We start from the raw sequence: 23508 nt of genomic DNA, 5'->3' as shown, positions 1-23508 counted from the left end.
ACAACTGCATGGCCAAATTTGGTTCAAATGCCCATATATAAATTTGCTGACGCTACAACCATAATGGGCTGGATCTCGAATAATGACGAGTCAGAATACAGGAGGGAGATAGAGAACCTAGTGGAGCGGTGCAGCGACAACAATCTCTCCCTCAATGCCGGCAAAACTAAAGAGCTGGTCATTGACTTCAGGAAGCAAAGTACTGTACACACCCCTGTCGTCATCAACGGGGCCGAGGTGGAGATGGTTAGTGTGGTGATATGATCTGCATACCTGTCTGCCATTGGGGCAGAACACCGGCTTACCATTGGCCCTGGTCGGTCATGTGCCTCTCGACCGATTGGCCGAGAGGCTGAGTTAACCACGCCTCCATTAACGAGGTATAAATGGACAAACGCCCGGCGATCGTCCATTCCATTGTAGACGATCGCAGAGCTATGTTCTAGTCTATTAAAGCCTGACTTTTGTAAAGCACTCGTCTCCCGTACAATTGATGGCGCATCAGTTAGCAGTTTCAAATTCCTAGGGGTGCACATCTCCAAAAATCTGTCCTGGTCCATCCACGTCGACGCTACCACCAAGAAAGAACAACTTTGAGTCTGCCCGTTCTCCCCGTGTCTGCGTGGGTTTCCTCTGGATGCTCCGGTTTCCTCCCACAGTCCAAAGATGTGCGGGTTAGGTGGATTGGCCATGCTAAATTGCCATTGGTGTCCAAAAAAGATAGGAGGGGTTATTGGGTTATGGGTATAGGGTGGAAGAGAGGGCTTAAGTGGGACGGTGCAGACTCGATGGGCCGAATGGCTTACTTCTGCACTGTATGTTCTATGATAGGGGCCAGAACTTACTGTCCAGCCCTAGTTGCTCTCGAGGTGGTGATGGTGGACTACCTTCTTGAACCGTTGCAGTCCCTGTGCGTGTAGGTACCGTGCCTGTTAGCGAGTCTTGAAAGACTGACCGTAGCCAGTCACAGAGGGACATGTTACAGTTACAGAGGGACATGTTGCAGTTACAGAGGGACATGTTACAGTTACAGAAGGACATGACCGAGACTGTGAGGGGCATGACTCAGTCTCAGTGCGCCATGGTTGAGAGCATGGAGACCATGATTCAGAACAGCGTGGGCTTCCAGAGCTGGCAACCCCTGGAGTCGGAGGGCCTCCCGTGCTCACTCTGGCCTCCCCTCTGACCCATGGAGTATTCCAGGGGTGGTGAACACCTGAGCCCTTCTGAATGCTCCCCACCTACCACTGAGGCATCTCTTGGGCAGCGGGCAGAACACGGTGACCTGTGACACCCAAAGTTCGTGCGGGCCCATCCAGGAGATATATTGGAGTGTCCCATCAGAATGTTCCAGGCATCAGAGGCGCATCTTCAGAACGCCGATGCATCGCTCGATGATGCTCCTCGTTGCTGAGTGAACGACGTTATAATGGTTCTCCATCTCTGACTGGTATCTCTGCACAGGTGCCAGTATCCTTGACCTCAGCAGGTAACTCTTGTTGCCCACTAGCCAACTTCTCACCCGAGGGCATGCCTCGAAGGACAAACAGCAACGATATACCTGTGACCTGATGCAGCACCGCCTTCGCACCTCCTCCACAGCCTTGTGGACAACCGACATTTGAGCGTCACCAGCTGTCCCATGCCGTTCTGGGGCAGGCTTCTGTTGTCCAGGTTCCATCCCGGAGGAGACCTCCAACCTGGCCCCTTGCAGCCAAACCTGAGACCCCTAACCCCTGCTGCCTTGAAGGAACAACTCATGGCACCTGGCCTGCGGCTGCTGTGCCCTTGTGCTCCCTGGAGTTAAGTGGAGAGGGATATGCACTCACCTCCTTGCTCTGTCTCAAGATCCATGGCGTCTGGTCCCCAGTTATAAGGACCAGTAGTGATTTGTGTCCGGGTGACTTCCCGCTAAGGGGTGGGAGATGGAGAAATCCCACAGGTGCTGCATTCAACTTTAATCTCATTAGATTTTGATATTAAAATTATGCAAAGTAGTTGTGACCAATTTCAGTTCCTGATCACGCCATTTGGAACAGGCGGGGAGAATGGGAAACTGTTTTGCACTCAATGTAAATCCTTTTTCCGGGCTGTTCCGCAATTCTCCCAACATAGTGAGATTTGCGTTGGGTGTAACGCAGCTGGAGAACCGCTCCCGTAGGGTGGAACTCTCCCAAGCCCCTGCCAGTGGGTTCGATGGTGGGCATGGGGGGAAAATTTGATGGCCGATGTGAAGCAAGTTTGGAATGACGTGGCATGCAGATATTGGCACCCATCTGAATAATACCTGAATAATTCAAAATTCAGGATGGGAATCGCCGGCAACCCTGAAACCCATTTTCCAGCCTCGGAATGTTCCTGGAGATGGTCCACCTTCTTTCTTCAATTGTGGGTCTGTGATATTGGGCGCCTTTTCAACGTGGCACCCAGATACAAGCACACAGACTACGCACCATCTTGGCCTGCCCCGCCACTGAATACGGTATAAAATACCCGGGTGCATAATTCATGAGGTTGGAGTCAGAGGATTCGGTGTGTTTTCTCGCCAGCATTTGCCATGGGAAACATTGCCCAGTCTAACCTCCACCACGGCACTTTGTCTGAAAATGGGAGAATTCCACCCATAGTAATTTATATTCTAAAATTTTTCCTTTGCCACACAAAATGTTATCATTGATCTGAAAAGTTAGCTCTGTTTCTCAGATGTGGCGTGAATGAGTATTTTCAGGATTTTCTGTTTTGAATCCTTGAGATGCTTTGGCGCGATTCTCCGCTGCCCACGACGGGTCGGAGAATAGCGGGAGGGCCTTCCCGACATTTTTCCCGACCTCCCGCTATTCTCCCCCCCCACGGCCGCCCCACGACACGAATCGCTGCTCGCCATTTTTTACGGCGAACAGCGATTCTCCCCTGGCTGATGGGCCGAGTTCCCAGGCTTTTACGGCCATTTTCACGAACGCAAACACACCTGCTCTCACCGTTCGTGAAAACGGCCGCAAAGTGCCGTTTCGGACAACCATGGCACCGATTGGCACGGCCGTGGTGGCATTGGCCCACAATCGGTGCCCACTGATCGCGGGCAGCAGGTCCGATACCCGCGCACTCTTTGTTCCTCCGCTGCCCCGCAGGATCAGTCCGCGGGGCGGCTGAGGGGCATGACGGCCCGCGCATGCGCGGGTTTGACGCATATTCGTGATGATGTCATCTGCGCATATGCGTGATGATGTCATCTGCGCATGCGCGGGTTGGAGCCGTCCAATCCGCGCATGCGCGGCTGATGTCATCGTGCGCATCAGCCGCCATGACGCTTGGCGCGCGGGCTTAGCGACGGTCGCTAAGCCCGCGATGCCGTGCTTCGCGGGGCCGCGCTGCTAGCCCCGCCCGGGGGGGGAGAATCGGGTCCCGGGAGGGGGCGCGGAGGCTGCCGTGAAACATGGCCAGTTTCACGGCAGCCTTTACGTCTCTCCGCATTTGCGGAGGATCGCGCCCTTTGTGTTTTGATACACAAGGGCTGGGATTCTCCAAAATCCCGGCCAAGTGTTGACACCGGCGTCAAAACCAGCGCGAGCAGCTCAAACAGATCATTTAGGACATGAAAAGAAAATACATAATAGGGCAATAATTACGATCTCATTTAAACATGCAGGATATGTTATTGACTACAGCTCCGCCTTCAACACCATAATCCCAGCCAAGCTCGTATCAAAGCTCCAAAAACTAGGACAACCTAGTTGCAAACCTGCAACTGGATCCTTGACTTTCTGACCAACAGACCACAGTCAGTAAGAATGAACACCAACACCTCCTCCACAATAGTCCTCAATACCTGTGCCCCGCAAGGCTGCGTACTTAGCCCCCTACTCTACTCCCTGTACACACACGACTGCGTGGCAAAACTTGGTTCCAACACCATCTACACGTTTGCTGACGATACGACCATAGTGAGCCGGATTTCGAATAACGACAAGTCCGAATACAGGAGGGAGATAGAGAACCTAGTGGAGTGGTGTAACGACAACAATCTCTCCCTCAATGCTAGCAAAACTAAAGAGCTGGTCATCGACTTCAGGAACCAAAGTACTGTACACACCCCTGTCAGCATCAAGGGGGCCGAGGTGGAGATGGTTAGCAGTTTCAATTTCCTAGGGGTGCACATCAACAAAAATCTATCCTGGTCCACTTACGTCGACGCTATCACCAAGAAAGCACAACAGTGCCTATACTTCCTCAGGAAACTAAGGAAATTCTGCATGTCCACATTACCCTTACCAACTTTTACAGATGCACTATAGAAAGCATCCTATCGGGCTGCATCACAGCCTGGTATGGCAACTGCTCGGCCTAGGACCGCAAGGAACTTCAGAGAGTCGTGAATACCGCCCAGTCCATCACACAAACCTGCCTCCCATCCATTGATTCCATCTACATCTCCCGCTGCCGGGGGAAAGCGGGCAGCATAATCAAGGATCCCTCCCACCCGGCTTACTCACTCTTCCAACTTCTTCCATCGGGCAGGAGATACAGAAGTCTGAGAACACGCACGAACTGACTCAAAAACAGCTTCTTCCCCACTGTCACCAGACTCCTAAATGACCCTCTTATTGACTGACCTCATTAACACTACACCCTTTATGCTTCATCCGATGCCAATGCTTATGTAGTTACATTGTATATCTTGTGTTGCCCTATTATGTATTCTCATGTATTTTCTTTAATTTTGTTTAATTCCCTTTTGTTCCATGTACTAAATGATCTGTTGAGCTGCTCACAGAAAAATACTTTTCACTGTACCTCGGTACCCGTGACAATAAACAAATCCAATCCAATCCAATCCAATCCAATATGTGTGAACTGGATTCTCTTGGCTCCTGCAATTCTCCCACCCACCAGTGCGGCATAAAGCCAGCGGGAACCACCACCGCTCTCCACAAATGGAGACCAGACGCAATGATCATACTGGGGGCCTCGGAGTCCATTGTAACAACCGGGTGGTTGGAGATTGGCTCCCTGGTAGTGCCGGCAAGAATGAGTGGGTCTTTGCCAGCCAGAAGGAGGGGGGATAGCGGGGGCAGCGTGCGTTTGAGATTGGGATGCCTTATAAAAAGGGCTCCCTGATATCTGAGGAACCAGACATGATGGTGTCTTCTCATTCCACACACCTTATTCAGGGCCCAGTCATCCCCAATCTCAAAAAAAAAATTCTAAATTTGGGTGGATTGCGATCTGAATCGCGCCCAACCTCCCAGAGGGAATCAAACCTCATTTCATGCTGGAGACCATGCATAGAAACGTTTGGAGAGAATTGTGCACCATAACTGGACTAATCATATCATACCCGGAACAGGACTGAGACTGAGTTCTTTGTAATCGGTGGCTCAAATCTTAACATTTTCTACAAATTTCAAGCCAATAGTTTGATGGCATTCCCATAACTGGTTCTGCACTTTTCACCACCTAGGTCAGAGCACTCGGCTTGATTCACGCTCTCAACTCCATGGAATATGGTTGAAGAATGCACTCTACACAGGTGCAGCATACAAAGCTTAATTTATCATTGCCTCTCTCCCACACTAATCCCACTTCCAAGATGAAAGCTGCAGTATCGTAGGAACAGCACACAGGGAATGACCTCTATGCTATAATGAGAGACCCGATGACCATCTGAAATTAGACTTTATTATAATTAAAATAAGCTGTTCACTGGTGGAGACTTAAAGAATTCCCAAAGGCAACAATTGGATGTTAAAGGAAGTGTTGGGAGCAATAGGATCAGCTGTACAATAATTACATTTATTTTAATATATGTTTCCTTTCCAGATACCCAGAAATAGAATTCCAGAAGAAACTCCCCGGTACGTAGTGTTGGGAGCAACATCAACAGAGTTCCAGTTGGAGAGAACCATTCTTATTTCATATCAAATGGGACACATATTTATCCAGACTGATAAACCAATCTATACACCAACTCAAACTGGTAACTATAGCTGCAATTTTTCTGATATATCTCCAACACACAGGTAAAGAACAGTGCTGAATACGTGCGGTGGGATAAATAACGTGCCGAAGCCATAGCTCATGGTGGCACAGTGGCTAGCACTGAAGCCTTAGAGGGACCCGAGTTCGATTCCAGCCTTAGGTGACAGCCTGTGCGGAGTTTGCACGTTCTCCCAATGTCTTTGTGGGTTTCCCCCTGGTCTTTTGGTTTCCTCCCATAGTCCAAAGATGTGCAGGTTAGGTGGATTGGCCATAATCAATGTGTGGGGTTACAGGAATTGGACGGGGGAGGGTGCCTAAGTAGAGTGTTCTTTCAGAGGGTCGGTGCAGATCGATGGGCTCAATAGTCTCCTTCTGCGCTGTAGGGATTCTAGGTTGAGGAATGTTGGGGAATGGAAAATAGAATTCTTCCAATTTCAGGAATAAGAGTGTCTGCATTAAACACACTTCTTACCACCAAGTGTGGTACAAGAACTGTCTTCTGCAAACAGTAATTATTGCTGGATCCATTTATACATTTCAAATTGGTTGAATTTGTGAACCAGAAGTATTAATCTCAGAAAAGGCAGCACGGTAGCATTGTGGATAGCACAATCGCTTCACAGATCCAGGGTCCCAGGTTTGATTCTGGCTTGGGTCACTGTCTGTGCGGAGTCTGCACATCCTCCTCGTGTGTGCGTGGGTTTCCTCCGGGTGCTCCAGTTTCCTCCCACAGTCCAAAGATGTGCAGGTTAGGTGGATTGGCCATGTTAAATTGCCCTTAGTGTCCAAAATTGCCCTTAGTGTTGGGTGGGGTTACTGGGTTATGGGGATAGGGTGGGGTTACTGAGCTATGGGGATAGGGTGGAGTTGTTGACCTTGGGTAGGGTGCTCTTTCCAAGAGCCGGTGCAGACTCGATGGGCCGAATGGCCTCCTTCTGCACTGTAAATTCTATGAAAAGGAGGAGTGGACCATTCTGTCTCCCCAGCCTGCTTCACCAATCAGTATGATCATGTCTGATTTGCATCAACTCCACTTTCCTACCTCTCTCCCTGTGTCAGAACTAACACATTTGATGGACAATTTAAGATGTTAATTAGTATTAATAGGCAAATTCAGTTAGGAATATAGCTTAAGATACAAAAATTCAAAGTTTTGGGCATCCTGCGGTTGTGAAAGGTGCTACAGAAGTGCAAATTTGCTTTTCTTCTTGTCAACTTTGTGTGTTCATCGTGTATAATTTTAAGGAATTGTTTTCTTTCTGCCTACCTTTTAGTGATGTGGCGATGCCGGTGTTGGACTGGAATGAATCACTAGCTTTCGGTGCTCCAAAAGCTAATGATTCAAAACAAATCTGTTGGACTTTAACCTGGTGTCGGAAGACTTCTTACTGTACCTTTTAATGTCAATTGCACGCTTCACTCATTGACATTTTTATACATATAGTAGGATTATTTATGGTGTGATTTTATCTGCTTTTACTGTTTAGTGTTTTAGAACACACAAGCAAAAATATCTAAAAGTTATTGTGAAAGCATATAATGTGGATTAATCATTGTTCCCTTTTATCTCTAGTTCACTACCGTTTGCTCACTGTGAACAATGAACTGAAACCTTTGAGCGAAACCATTATTGTTGATTTTATGGTAGGTTATATAGCATAACCAAAGTGAAATCTTTTTGTATCATGCTCACTATATTGAAATTTAGAGCTCCTCGGTAGCACAATTTGTAAAGGTGAATGGAACTGAACCGCACAGGTATCGATTTCAACCCCTGAACAATGTTGCATTACCTGATCTCAAGCAGCATCACAATACCAACTTTCAGTTATTTAGTTAACATCCCAAAGCACTTCATGGCAGCATTATTGAATAAAATATGAAGTTAAAACCACATGGGATAATGTTAGGGCAATGATGAGATAGGTTTTAAGATGCATTTTAAAGGAAAAGAGAGAGGTGATGTTCATGGAGGGACTTCAGTTTAACAGCTGAATGTGCAACTGTGAATGATGGAATGACTAAAGTGGGAGGTAAACAAACAAGAACAAAGAAAAGTACAGCATAGGAGCAGCAGGGTAGCAGGGGCAGCAGGGTAGCATGGTGGTTAGCACAAATGCTTCACAGCTCCAGTGTCCCAGGTTTGATTCCCGGCTGGGTCACTGTCTGTGTGGAGTCTGCACGTCCTCCCCCTGTGTGCGTGGGTTTCCTCCGGGTGCTCCAGTTTCCTCCCACATTCCAAAGATGTGCGGGTTAGGTGGATTGGTCATGCTAAGTTGCCCGTAGTGTCCTAAAAAAAAAGTAAGGTTAAGAGGGGGGTTGTTGGGTTGCGGGTGTAGGGTGGATACGTGGGTTTGAGTAGGGTGATCATGGCTCGGCACAACATTGAGGGCCGAAGGGCCTGTTCTGTGCTGTACTGTTCTATGTTCTAGGAGCAGGCCCTTCAGCCGAACATGCTGTCCTTCTAACCTAAAATCTTCTACAGTTCCTGGGTCCGTATCACTCTATTCTGAACCTATTCACGTATTTCTCAAGACGTCCCTTAAACGTCACAATCGTGCCTGCTTCCACCACCTCCCCCGATACCACCTTTGTTCCCACCACCTGCCAACAGGATTTTGCATTGTGGCCACCCAAAGCCACCGGGAAACCCACATGCATGGGCGTGCTGACCATGCAACAGAAAATCCCATCGGCGGAGAATCCAGCCACAACATCTGTCTTTTGCATATTGTTGATTGCAATATTGACGCGTTTGTCTTTAAAGTTCCTCAACAACCTCGACTGTGCTTTCCTTCTGAATATATTTCTGACAACATTCATTTCTGAAAACATTCATCTTCAAATTTAGCCTCCAGCAACAACAACACTGGAACAGAATTGTATCATTCAGTCCTTTGAGCCTACCCCACCATTCAGTTTAATGTTACGCCTTCTCACCTTCATTTCCCTTTTGTAGCAAATCCCTCTATTGCCTTGCAAAGAAGCATAGACTGACTACACCACAGAGAGCATTCGGTCCATCGAACATGTGCAACCAATCTGCAAGAGCAACTCAGCTACTCCCATTGCCCCCCCCCCCCCCCCCCCCCCCCGCCCTTGTCATGTCACCAGGAGAACCTTCCCTATTTTGCACGATGTGCAAGAGGTCAGAATTGGAGGAATGCAGAGTTGAGCTTCAAGGGCTGGAGATGGGTATTGTATTCCAATGATGTTTGCTGTTTAATCATGAGTGTGGATATTGAGTAAGAACATTATTAGACCCATGTTGTGGGCAGTCTAGAAATGCTCACGTGCAAACAGGAAAAATGACCATTGCGTGAGTTACCAGAAATTTGTGAGCTACCAACTTGAAAAATTGGACCATCGCAAGAATCAATATAAGCATGTAGGAATAATTCATTCAATTTTTTTTTTTTGCTGAGCTGCACAGCAACATTCAATGGGCCAGGTGAACATTATAGAACCATAGAATCTCTATAGTGCAGAAGGAGACCATTTAGCTCATCGAGCCTGCACCGACCCTCTGAAAGAGCACCCCACTTATGTCCACTCCCTCGCCCGGAGCACCCGGCGGAAACCCACGCAGACACGGGGAGAAGGTGCAAATTCCACACAGTCAGCCGAGCCCGGAATCAAACCTGGATCCCTGGCACTATGAGTCAGCAGTGCCACCGTGCCGACGTTCAGAGTCTGCCTCCAAGCTCCCAATGTCAGTGAACACATGATATTCAGGTGGTTCAAGAGAGTAAGCTTCCAAAGTCTCACTGGGCAACATTGAATCATCAGTGGTCATCCATCTGGCTATTATTGTTTGAAATAATCGAGATGCAATTTAAATAATTTATGTCAATGGCCAGAGGAGTATACATAGGCAGTGACATTTATAGTCACAAATTAACTGCTTCATTGGAATTATCAATTCAAGTTGAGAGAAAAGAATGAAATGTTCATAATTCTGGTTTTATTGAATCACAAGAATCAGGGATTTTCCTTTTGTTCATTACTAAATTATAAATGAACTGGGAAAGAATGCTTTCATGAATCACTACAAAATAAATTGAAAGTCTTGATAAATCAAAGATGATAAACATTTTGTTACTCAGCCAATCATTTCATTTTAGTCAGGGAAGAATACTTCTTCACAACAAATCTTTCTTTCAGAATCCACAAGGTATTATTTTGAACAGGGATGAAGTACCTGCCAAAAGCTTTCCTGGCATCTCTGCAAGCATCTATAAAATACCTAAGATTGTGAAGTAGGTGCAAACTGTTCAGTACAATTTGAGATCTAGGTGAAGATATATGTGTTTCCCTGTTCATTGTAAGATTCGACTTATCTCTCACTCATAGATATGTCAGTCCGGTTGAATGAATGCAAGCAAAGTTTATTTCTTAAAAACACATTTGGGTACATTCTCACAAAATTAACTGGAAAGTGCTTTTTCCGTGTCTCTCAAAATGTCCTTGAAGCACCAACAAGTAGAAACAAAACCTTCAAGATTAAAATGACTTCAGATTTACAAAATTATAAATCATTTCAACAAAGGCCGATCACATTCTTAAGGGAATCCTTATCTGGGTTTAGTCCCTTACTTAATTTCATTGGTTCTAATTCTCAGCTGAGACCCCCTTGATTTGTTCAGAAAGTGTCAGTCACTTAACAGGCAATTGGTTAATTAGACATTAATCAATGACACCAAATTAATTAACTGTCCCATAACTTTTGTCCCACGTTCAAACTCCCTACGTCACGCCTATCTCAGCTACGATATTGTTTCAATTTTGTTGCATGCACTTTCCATATCAGAACTTGTAGCACATAATTTATAACATTTGAGATAGTCATGAACAGTATTCAAACAATTATAACTTACTCATATTTCTACATATTCAGTAATTTTCAAGAATCAATTTAGCTAATATTTCAAAGGACACCCCCCCCCCCCCCACTATAATTGTTGAATCCAACAATTGTTCATTGACATGGCAGTTCATAATTTAGAACCTTATTATATTGTGTAATGCAATAGGTCTTTAATGATGGGGGTGATGGTTTAGCTCAGTTGCCTAGACAGCTGGTTTGTGGTGTAGAGCAAGGCCAGCAGCGAGGCTTCAATTCCCGTACAAGCTGAGGTTATCCATGTAGGCCCACCTTCTCAACCTTGCCCCTCGTCTGAGGTGTGGTAAATGGCAGGTTAAACTCAGGTTATACCACCACCAGTCAGCTCTCCCCCTCAAAGGGGAAAGCAGCCTATGGTCATCTGGGACTATGTTAACTTTACCTTTACCTGATGATGCATGAGGCTGACTCAATGGGAATTAAATTTCTGTCCTAGCTCATTTTAATAAAACTGTAGGTATGATTAAATTATAATTATTATCATATATCCATGCCTAGTTCGTTCCAAAAATTAGCAATCTTTGAATTTTAACCTTGATACTTATGTTCTTCTGGAGGTTTGAAATACAAAGATTTAAAATAAAAAGGATTAACTGATATATTTTCCAGTAATGGAGTATGGAAGATTGCTGCAAGTTACAAGAAGGCCAGTCAAATAAATTACACAACTGAATTTGAAGTCAAGGAATATGGTGAGGGAATTTAACTAATTATTTCTCTGTCCTAACTGATTTCATTGAAATGGATATCAAAAGTGCTACATGTGCTCAGTCTAACTTCGGAATGATTACTGAGACGTTGGAATGTTGAAAAAACAATTGGTTTGTTTTATACAATTGCACTGTATACAACAATCCATGACTAGCTGTTATGCTGCTGAAACACGAACATTCTCCCCCGCTTTTCCAAGTCATGCTTTCACTATGGGAGGTGCTATTTATACAGGCCCACATTTAACCCTTACAAACAATAATATTTTCAATACTTACAAACCCTCCCCCCCAATTCTTTATCCATATTTTTTTATATTCATGGTTATATACTACCCAACCTCCCACAAGGCTCTGATACCGCAGATTCAGTCTGTCAGGAGGCCTCACAACTTTCTCTGATCGTGTTATTGTCAGATTTAGAAGTTTAGTAATCTCTCTCTGAACTCCTTTTCCTTGACTTGTATGGTCTTTGTTGAGAGTTGTAGTATCTGGATCTACATTAATCTCTAACTCAATGTATGGTTCTTCCACCTGTATGACTGATTGTTGTCTTTGATGAATAAGACTCCTCTGGTTCCTACATATAGGACCATCTGAAATGTACACTAAATAAGGTCACTGTTGATTGTCATCTTTCTGGTCGATCACTGCTTCTTTCCTTTGGTCAAACATCTGGATCTTGTTCACATTTCCCTCTTTATTTGATTTTGCAGGTTTATCACATGCCACCTGATTTGCTTCTTGAGTTTGCTCTCTTTCCTTTGTGGTTCTTCTTCTGTCCTTCCTTCCTTCTGGAAGGATCACAGCTTGAGGTTTCCCATTCCTGAACTTTCAGATAGTGCTGGAATTCTAATCCTGGAAGTCATTCCTTGGGCAGGATTGGAAGCTGTGGGGAATCCACCTGATCATTTAAAAAACATTTTTCTCAAGATTCAGCAGACTTGATTTAACACTGCATGATGGTTCCATGTCTAGTTTTTGATATATTTGATTACTCAGATCTTTGATGGCCTCTTTTGGTGGATGAATAGATACAGATATGCTTTTGAGAAGGTCAAAACTGCATCTTTCACCACATTTGCGTCTTCCATTTTTGAAGCAGTACTACACAGTGATGAGTGATCACTCTCTCTGGTCTAATTTTATTCTCTGTGCCTTCATTGGGTCACTCAGCTCCCGCCCTCTTGACACCCTTGGTTCAAACATGGATAGAATTCCAGAGGTGAGGTGAGAGTCACTGCCCTTGATATCAATTCAGCATTTGATCAAGTGTGTATCAAGGAGCCCGAGCAAAATTGGAGTCAATGGGAATCGGGGGGAAACAGATGGCTGTGGTTATTACAGGCCAATCATCTCAGTTCCAGGACATCACTGCAGGAATTCCTCAGTGTAGTGTCCTCGCCCCAACCATCTTCGGTTGCATCATCAATTACGTTCTTTCCTTCGTAAGATCAGAAGTGGGGACGTTCATTGATAATTTCAAAATGTTCAGCACCATTCTTGAATCCTCAGACATTGAAGCAGTCCATGGACAAATGCAGCAAGACCTGGACAATATATAGATTCGGACTAACAAGTTGCATTCATGCCGCACAAATGCCAGGCAGTCACTATCTCCAACAGCAGAGCTGTACGGAAGATTTGCCTTCGTGATTATGCAAATAAAATTTAGAAGCAATCTATAAGCTAACTGTTGCAATATCCAGTGCATTTTGTCACAATTTTCAGACTGCAGCCAAATCCCAAACTCTATCTTTTATGACAATAATCTTTATTATTGTCACAAGTAGGCTTACATTAACACTGCAATGGAGTTACTGTGAAAATCCCCTAGTCTCTGTTTTGATATGTATATGGGTACGCCAGTGAAGGGTTAATTATTACATCTCAGTGTAATACAGTAGTCCCCCGTTATAACGCGGGTGTTGGGGTCCAAGACAGCCACCCGCGTTACATCCGAGCCGCGGATATCCACGATGTGAAATGTCCAATCAGCCGCCAGTGTCAATTTCAGCGGCCGGCTCACTTTGATCCGGAGAGGGAAGCTGACAGCACCCGGCTGTACACATTAACATGGTGTTGGTGTGAACAGCATTTGTTATAGTTTCCAGGTGACAAGAAAAATGCTTTTGCTTCTGCTTTTTGGTCAAACTCCCTCCACTTTATTGCAAGTTGCTCCCGTTTTCCAAATTGACGGTGGGAGCCAAGAATTAAAGGTAAGTTGGGAATAGGTTTTACAAAGTCTACTTTAACGTCCAAAAGAAATTAAAAATACAGTATAGACATAGTTTAAAAGTGCTGTTTGGCCAAGGCAACTTGGGCTTCACGCCCACGCTCCCGGGGTGCAAGGGCTCCACCTTGGCTCCGTTACACCCCCCTCCCACCCCAGGCTACATCCACACATATCGGCAGCCTATTCCTCTGCGTTGCTAACGGTGCTAAGGATTCTGATCTTGAGGAGCTAGATTGCTGCGCGGGACGATCCATGTGCGGGACGATCCAGGGGCTGCGTTTCCCATTCCCTCCTCCTCCCTTGCACTGCCCCACCACCCGTCCCGGGTCAAGCTGGTGAATTGTTCTGGCAGAGGTGGCGAACTTCAGCGGCCGAGTAAGTTGGGGTCCATAAGTCCCCCCGCCGTATATCGCGAACCGCGGTATTGCGGAGCGCGGTATAATGGGGGACTACTGTACAAACACTAGAGGGCACCAACAGTTCCCAGTATAAATATAAGACCTCAAGGAATGCCTAGTGGTTAGCAAAGGAGAAAGACTGATCACAGCACGAGGAGTAGTTTAGGTTAGACAAGAGTTAACACGAGGATATCATTAGTAAATACTAGATTATAAATTACTGTTTAACACATTCAACCTTACTTTATTGTTAGTTCTAGCTCAGTAGTGTGTGCGAACCTTATTTAATTAATCGTTATTCAATATATTAGTTTTTTTTTTAAATTTAGATTACCCAATTATTTTTTCCAATTAAGGGCCAATTTCGTGTGGCCAATCCACCTACTCTGCACATTTTTGGGTTGTGGGGGCGAAACCCACGCAGACACGGGGACAATGTGCAAACTCCACACGGACAGTGACCCAGACCCGGGATAGAACCTGGGACCTCAGCGCCGTGAGGCAGCTGTGCTAACCACTAGGCCACCGTGCTGCCCCAATATATTAGTTTTGACTCAGTCTAAAGATTGGTTGTTTCTTTATCATCAACTCATCAGACCGTTCTGGATCACAAGGCAAAGAATAACAACATATTACCCCAAAAAGGTAATATAACAGTCGCCACACTACGGCGGCCGTTCGGTTACACTGAGGGAGAATTCAGAATGTCAAATTCACCTAATAAGCACGTCTTTTGAGACTCGTGGGAGGAAACCGGAGCTCCCAGAGAAACCCTCGCAGACACGGGGAGAATTTGCAGACTCCGCACAGACAGTGACCCAAGCCTGGAGTCGAACCGGGCCCCTGGTGCTGTGAAGCAACAGTGCTAACCACTGTGAAACGAGCCGCCCATAATCTGGACAAAATCATCAGGATAAGACTGAGGCGATGCTGCATTGATTTCTCTAAAATATGGGGCAGGATTCTCAGTTTCTGAGACTAAGGGCTGGATTCTCCGATTCTGAGGTTATGTCCGGAGTCTTACAATGGAAAAGTCGCCGCCACCCCCACACCATTGCTCCATCAGGTGAAGGCCTAGCAGCTGTACCACGTAAAACCTGTGGTGTTCTCTGCAGATATGGCTGGAGAATTGCCGGGTTCGTGGCCACTCATGGGCATGGCGGCGAACTACAGCGGTTGCGCCATACAACATGGCGCCGGCCAAGCGCAGACCCAGTCTGGCAGACGGTGCCCCCCTGTAACCCCCCTCACTACCCCAGGTCCTCCCATTATTCAGCCGCCACGGCCGAAGCCGCCCGGCCAGCGGAACGGCTCCCCCCCCCGCCCCCAACCCCCGACTGTGGCGACGCAGGATTCAGTCCACAGTCGCCACGTGAGGTTTACCAAACCTCAGACCACAAGTGATCCATGTCATTGGGAAGTCAGCCCATCGGGGGTGGAGAATCAGGGGAGGGGCTTCAGGCAACGTCCTGAGGCATCCCAACGGCATGCGGCGTACTCACCAATGACGCCGTTTTGGATGGGGCAGAGCAACGATTTTGGCATCAAAAGGGATTCTCTGCCCGATCGGCGAATGCGATTTTGGTGTCCGCAGTCGGAGAAACCCGCCCTAAGTTTGACACCAACGCAGAATCCGTGGACTTTTCAGAATGGAAAAACTGGCTCCACACCTGCACCAATTCCACTACTGCTAAAAAGCAAATGCACAACCTCATCAGGGCGACCAGGGTGAGTAGACAGCACTGTGCCCCTGGCACCAATCCCTGTCCCACACACTCGCAACGTTCCCCCCCTCTCCCACCAGGAGGATGGCCGAACTCCCCCCCCCCCCCCCCCCCCCCTCCCCCCCGGGGGAGAAGGCCACACACAACTGCCGGGAGATGACAGAAGACAGTGAGATTTGCGGCCCCTCACTGTGGCCAAGCAGAGGGTTCTACACGTGGTCGGCAGGCCAGAGGAATGAGGAAGTGAGATCCCGCTGAGTTGCGGTTCCCTGTGACCCGTGTGTCAATCCTCCCCAAAATCACCCCCACCACCCTCACTCCCACACCACCCTCACGCCAACACCACCATCCCCTCCAGCCTACAGTCTAATCATGTGTCTTATCTTGTGTCTTGCAGGACCTGCTGGAGGTGGGGCGGGTCCATCTGGCATTCCCCACCCCCACTCGTGCCACATCCGGAGCTCCCCGTGAGCTGAACAATGACGAGGAGAGCAACTTGGACACCAGCCCTCCGCTTGAGACTCAGGAGACCCCGTAGCTCGGAGGATGACTGTGATTTTCCATCACAGCTATTTCCAACACCTTCCACCATACCACAGACACTCACCTTGGTTGGGCACTTTAGTGAAGAGGCTCCTGGGACACTACCTGGTGCTCACCACAGTTGACCCGGTACAGCAGGTGGAGTAAGGTGCACCTGAGTGGGCGGATGGTCAGAGGTCTGTCTGATCCCAGGAACTAGCTGCCATCCAGATGGGTCTCGAGCTTCTGGAACACACAGTCCCATCCATAGTGGAGATGCAGTCACAGAGCCACGGACTAGATGAGAGGTTGTCGGCGAGCATCCAGCACCTGCAGGTGCAGTTGGAGGAGTCCAATCAAGTGCAGGAGCAGGAGGAGGTGCCGACAATATATGCCATCCAGGCCAACTCTGCATGGTGGCATCCACGGTGGAAGCACTGGGGGCATGGTTTCAGCTATGGATCAGTCCTGGGGCATTCTGTGCCAGATGCTGGCTCAGGCCCAGGACAGGGTTGCTGCCTCACAGTCGACCATGTCCCAGAGCCACCTGGAATTTGCAGCGGCGCTCCTGAGCGTGGCCCAGTCTCAGCAGGCCATGGCTGGGAACTTTAGCAGTATTGTCTAGGTGCTGGGCAAAGTGGCACAGACACAAGGAGGGAGTGTCCCAGAGGGAGATGGCACAGTCACTGGATGATGTGACACAAACCCAGAAGGTGGTGGCACAGTCCCACGTGATGTGGCGCAGTCTGAGACAGAGATGATCCACCCCCTGTGACACCACGGTGCCAGGTGTGCCACCATCTGGCAGACATTTCGCACAGTCTCTCTGCTCAGCCGGAGTCTTCAACGGCATGCCTGGTCCGGCAAGTCCTCGAATGACAGGTGGTGCCAATACACATGAAGCCTCATGCAGCGCCTCCTTGGCACCTCCTGCTTGGCCTGTTGGGCAGCCGGCTCTCCAACCTGGGCAGTGCCTCCTGTCCCTCTGCTGCTCACTCCACTACTGCACTCTCTGCTGCTGCCCACTCTGCAGAATGTCCAAATGACCTAACAGCATGTCTTTCGGGACTTGTGGGAGGAAACCGGAGCACCTGGAAGAAACCCACGCAGACATGGGGAGAATGTGCAGACTCCACACAGTGACCCAAGCCAGCAATGGAACCTGGGACCCTGAGCGCTGTGAAGCAACCTAATTCTGGGGAATGAAACCGCGCAGGTAGTTGATTTGTTGGTGGGGGAGCATTTTGGTGTTTGCGACCACAACACGGTACAGTTTAAGTTTACAGTTTAGTAAAATAAGGCAGGATCTAGCCAAAGTAGATTGGAAGGAGTTACTTTTGGTGAAATCGATAGAAGAGCAGTTGGGGGTGTTCAAAAAGGAAATGGGGAGGGTACAGACCCAACATGTTCCCTTGAGGGTAATAGGAAGGAGTAACGAGCCCAGAGGACCATGGCTGACCAGAGACATTCAGGATACGATGAGAATAAAAAGAGAGGCTTTTTGCAAGCACAAGGGGGGAGAATCGACTGAAGCATTAGTGGAGTATATAAAGTGCAGGATGGAATTTAAGAAATCAATTAGGAGAGCAAAGAGGGATATGAGGGATCTGGCTGGTAAAGTAAGGGAAATACCAAGATATTTATAAGTATATCAATGGGAAGAAAGTAACCAGGGGAAAAGTGGGGCCCAATAGAAACCAACAGGGAAATCAATGGTGGAACCAGAGGACATTGGCAAGGTGTTGAACGAATACTTCATAATCTGGCTTCACCCAAGAGAATGAGGAGGTGGATATAGAACTCAGGGAGAGAGGCTGCGAGGTCCTTGAGAACATTGTCATAAGAGTGATAAGGTATTGGAGGTGTTGGCAGGCTTACAAATAGACAAATATCCAGGTCCAGATTAATTGTGTCCCAGGATGTTGTGGGAAATGAGGCAGGAGATTTCAGTAGCTCTGACCAAATTTGTATTCCTCTCAGGCCTCAAGGGAGGTGCCAAAGGACTGGAGAACAGCTGATGTGGTCTCACTATTTAAGAAAGGTTGTAGAGATAAGCCACGGAACGACAAACCAGTGAGTCATGTCAGTGGTAAGGAAACTATTTGAGAGAATTCTGAAGGAGAGAATCTATCTCCACTTGGAGAGGCAAGGTCTGATCAGGAATAGTCAGCATGCCTTTGACACAGGGAGATCATGCCTAATAAATTTGATTGAATTTTTTGAGCTTGTGGTCAGGTGAGTAGATGAGGGTAGTGCAGTTGATGTAGTTTACGTGGATTTAGCAAAGCCTTTGACAAGATTCCAAATGGGAGACTTCTCAAGAAGGCAAATGCACATGAGATTCAAAATTGGCTTAGCTGGAGGAGACAGAGGATGATGACAGACAGCTGCTTTAATGACCAGAAGCCAGTGTCCAGTGGCATACCACAGGGATATGTGCTGGGTACACTATTGTTTGCCATTTATATAAATTACATGGATGACCATGTAGGGGTAGAACATAGAACATTACAGCGCAGTACGGGCCCTTCGGCCCTTGATGTTGCGCCGACCTGTGAAACCATCTGAAGCCTATCTGACCTACACTATTCCATTTTCATCTAGCAAGATCAGCAAGTTTGCGGATGACACAAAGATTGACCGGGTGGTTAACAATGAGGTTGAGTGTCTTGGGTTACAGGAAGATACAGACGGGATGGTCAAATGGACAGAAAAGTGGCAGATGGAATTTAATCCTGAAAAGTGTGAGTTGATACACTTTGGAAGGAGCAATTTGACAAGGGAGTATTCAATGAATGGCCTGACACTGGGAAGTTCCGAGGAACAAAGACCTTGGCGTCTTTGTCCATTGATCTCTGAAGGCAGAAGGGCAGGTTAATAGGGTGGTGAAAAAGGCATATGGGACTGCTTTTATCAATCGAGGCATAAATTATAAAAGTAGTGAGGTCATGTTGGAGTTGTACAGAACAGTGGTGAAGCCACAGCTGGAGTACTGTGCGCATAGGAAGGATGTAATCGTACTGGAAGGGGTGCAGAGTCGATTCACCAGGATGTTGCCTGGGATGAAACATTTAAGTTATGAAGAGAGGTTGGATAGGCTTGGATTGTTTTCGCTGGAGCAGAGAAAACTGAGGGGCGACCTGATCGAGGTGAACAAGATTATGAGCGGCATGGACACAGTGGATAGGGAACAGCTGTTCCTCTAAGTTGAAGGGTCAGTTACGAGGAGACTCAAGTTCAAGGTGAGGGGCTGGAGGTTTCGGGTGATTTGAGGAAATCCCTTTTTACCCAGTGGGTGGTGACGGTCTGGAATGCACTGGCTGGGATGGTGGCAGAGGTGGGTTGCCTGACATCATTTAAAAAGTACCTGGATGAGCACTTGGCACGTCTTAACATTCAAGGCTATTGGCTAAGTGCTGCCAAATGGGATTAGGTAGGCACGTTAGGTGTCTTTCATGCGTTGGTGCAGACTTGATGGGCTGAAGGGCTTCTTCTGAAATGTATTATTCTGTAATTCTGTGAGTTGTTTATTTCTTTCTTAAAATGGATGGCGGGTTTCTGATTTTTGCTTTCTGTAATAGAGACTGGCATTTTGATGCCATATTGCCAACCCACACCGTATTTTACTCAAGCCCACCCAATTGTCTGGCTGTTCATGCTTTTGCTGTTTATAGGACCTTGCTGTGTGTAAATTGACTGCTATATTTGAACATGTAATAGATTAACAGTCAGACTTCAGAAAGAAGCAACTCATTGGTTGTAAAACTTTGCGATATCCACCATATTCATACAAAGTCTTTAAAAAAAAACACAACAAATTTGAACTGTAAACCTAGGTGGATTTCACTGTTGTAGTCATTTTATGTTTTAAATGTTGTTTTAACTTGGTTTGTTTTTGTTAGTGCTGCCGAGTTTTGAAGTTACCCTGAAGACAGAGAAGGCATTTTTCTACGTGGATGATGTCAAATTGGATGTTTCAATCTCTGCAAGGTCGGTGTGTTTGCCTATCAGAGAACATCTGGAGAGTTTGCTTCTACGACATTTTAACTGTTTTATCTCATTTTTAGATTCACATATGGAAAACCTGTTTACGGTCGTGCATTTGTTCTGTTTGGAATAATGAAGGGTGAAGCAAAGATAAGCATTCCATCATCACTTCAAGCAGTAGCTGTAAGTAAAGAGAAAAATATTGCTGAATTTTGTGATATGTCTAAGTATTAACATGTTCATATGGCTTGACAAGTGGAATATCTGAAGAATTAGAAATCTGAAGTAAGAAAGTAATTGCTTTCTTACTTGGGAAACACTTAGTGGTGAATGATAGTTTTTTTGATTGTTAATAGCTGTTTATTTTGCGTGACAGAGTTATTTAATTTGTTGAACTATGTAATACTAATTAATTGGGGCTCAGAAAGTCAATCACATTGTGCGTTAAATATTCAGTGTCCAGTGTAGATAGGACCTCTCCATACGGATGGAGAGTGCACAGCAGAAGAATGAATAATATATTCTGATTAGGGAGGACTGTTTCCTGCTCTAAACTATTTAATTTCAGATTATAGATGGGGAAGGAGTTGCGTCCCTGACAAGCGAAGTTTTGAAAACCAGCTTTCCAAACATTCGGGAATATTTGGAGTATTCAATCTATATTACTGCTAGCGTTATAACACATACAGGTGTGTAATAGCATGTATCTTATTACAGTTAAATAGCATTCTCATATGTACGTTGAAGGTTTGTAAAAATGGTTGACTTATTCCATTAGCATATGTTTTTCCATAAAATAAATGTCTGCTGTTAAAGGTTTATTTTTTTGAGCGTTTAATAAATAGGAGCTGCAGTAGGCAATTCAGCACTTGGAGCAGATTCTCATTCACTAACTTCATGACTGACCATCTACATCAACTCCATCCTGTCCTGATCCTATATTCCTCTATTACCTTATGATGATCTTGTATGTGCTTAATGACTGATAGCTCTGTGTGGTAGAGAAATACTAACATTCACCATCATTTAAAGAAGAAATTTTGCTGCATCTCAGTCCTACATGGCACACCTGCCATTCCAAGACTGACAGCCAGTGCTGGACTCCTCAGTCAGAGGAAGACATCTTCATTATCCATCCTACCAAGCCCCTTCAGGATTTTATATGTTTCACTGTTTCAATTCTTGAATTACTCAATTTCTCCTCCTTTGTAGGGGTAGTTTTCCACTTGTTTATGTCAGTAATATTTGGAAAATCTGGTTGCAATTGGCTGAGCCAGTAGAAGGGATTGTGGAAATTGAAACTTTAGTGAGATATCACCCACAATTCTATTTTCTATTAACTTTTATACTCGTTGATGATTTGATTCACCCAGACTTGGCAAGGGTTCATAACTTCAAGATTCTACCAATTACATTGCTTTGGGTTAACTCTTCAAATTGTGTTCATTCTCTTAAGCATATAGGTACTAGTCGACACGTTTAAAAACTATTTTTTGAATTTGTTTTTGAAATGTGAGCAACACTGGCAAGGTCAGCATGTGTTGCCCATTCCTAATTATCCTTGGGAAGGTGGAGATGAGCTGCCTTCCCGTAACAGCCTCCCCGAATAGGCGCCGGAATGTGGCGACTAGGGGCTTTTCACAGTAACTTCATTTGAAGCCTACTTGTGACAATAAGCGATTTTCATTTCATTTTGTTGAACCGCTGCAGTCCATCTGGTGGAGGTAGATCAATAGTATGTGACTGTCCCATCGCAGTCCAGTTGCTTGTTCTCCCATGTCAGGGGCAGTTAAGAGTCAACCACATTGCTGAGGATTTGGTATCACATATCAGTTGGCAGGCTAGATGGGGTTTTCCAGCAATTGGATAGTTTCATGATCATTGTTAATGAGACTTGCATTGTTATTCCGGATTTATTAATTCATTGAATTTAAAATTTCCCAGCAGCCATGGTGAGATTTGAACTCATGTCTCTGGAAAGGTCTTTTGGGCCCCTAGATTAGTGGTCCATTACCACTGTGCTACTGATCCTAGCAAAAGTAAAATATTTTATCATGTCAGAAAATATTTAATTTACTAAGAAAATGATTAGTATGCACCAATAAATATTTTAATTAATTTAGTATAGGTTCTTTAACAAATTTTAGCTCAGGTTGTGAATTGTATTCTCTGTGTATTTTGTTTTGAGGAAACAGCACATCACTTGTGTTGCTTTTTAGTAAGCCTCACAGTAGAAATATTTCACTTCTGAAATTTGATAAAATGCTGAGTTTAATTTTCTTTATTTCTAATTTGTTGCTTCATGCTATAGGTAGTGAAATGGTAGAAGCAGAAAAATCAGGAATAAAAATAGTTACCTCGCCATACACCATATTATTCACGAAGACTTCCAAGTATTTCAAGCCTGGAATGCCATTTACTCTAATGGTACAGATATCTCTTTACTTTATCTTTCTTTCTATTCCATACCTATGTATCTTTGCCGAGCGAGGAAGAGGATAAAAATATTTTTTGCTGTTCCTTCTAATCTGAGGTTCTTGTAACGAATCCTGATGGTTCACCGGCCAATGAAATCCCTGTCGTAGTCAAAAGCGGAGAAGGCTACAACTCGAGAACCAAAGCTGATGGTACTGCCAGGCTGACAATCAATACGGATGGACAACAAGAATATCTCCAAATAAAAGTGAGCACATTTAATGAAGATCCATGAGATTTTTCGCCCAATGTTGCTGTACCAACTCTTTCAAAGAGCCACCCCATTTGTCCCACGCATCCTACTTTTCCCCTAACCTGACAAATTATTTCTCTTCTCATATATACCTGAGGCCACATTTGAATGTTATTATTTGAATGCTTCCAGGAGGTATTCAGGAAACTCATTCCATATCACAGTGTGATAAATATAGGGATTTTTGTATTTTATGTATTTTGTGCAGTAAGGGTTAAAAGCCTGGGTTAGTGTATGTACAACTTGTAGTAATATTTTTTAAAGTCCTGATTTGAAAGGCAACTTTTTGGACAGAGATGTAATCAAAGCATTGTAAAAGTAAGA

At 45.6% G+C, this 23508-nt stretch overlaps 1 protein-coding gene across 1 annotated transcript in view; it reads left to right on the top strand.

Annotated features, from left to right (window-relative positions):
* The window catches only part of LOC119957049 (complement C3-like), a 173245-nt gene that overhangs the window by 5669 nt on the left and 144068 nt on the right, over nt 1-23508 (top strand). Inside the window, exons 3-11 of the mRNA XM_038784655.1 lie at nt 5818-5974; nt 7550-7620; nt 10141-10235; nt 11489-11571; nt 20372-20459; nt 20537-20639; nt 21025-21145; nt 22768-22883; nt 22990-23139. Coding sequence (XP_038640583.1) covers nt 5818-5974; nt 7550-7620; nt 10141-10235; nt 11489-11571; nt 20372-20459; nt 20537-20639; nt 21025-21145; nt 22768-22883; nt 22990-23139 — 984 coding nt within the window. The remainder of the gene's footprint in view (nt 1-5817; nt 5975-7549; nt 7621-10140; nt 10236-11488; nt 11572-20371; nt 20460-20536; nt 20640-21024; nt 21146-22767; nt 22884-22989; nt 23140-23508) is intronic.

The sequence above is a fragment of the Scyliorhinus canicula genome, chromosome 25, assembly GCF_902713615.1.
Source record: "Scyliorhinus canicula chromosome 25, sScyCan1.1, whole genome shotgun sequence".
NCBI lineage: Eukaryota > Metazoa > Chordata > Chondrichthyes > Carcharhiniformes > Scyliorhinidae > Scyliorhinus > Scyliorhinus canicula.
This window is presented reverse-complemented; position numbering and strand designations above follow the sequence as displayed.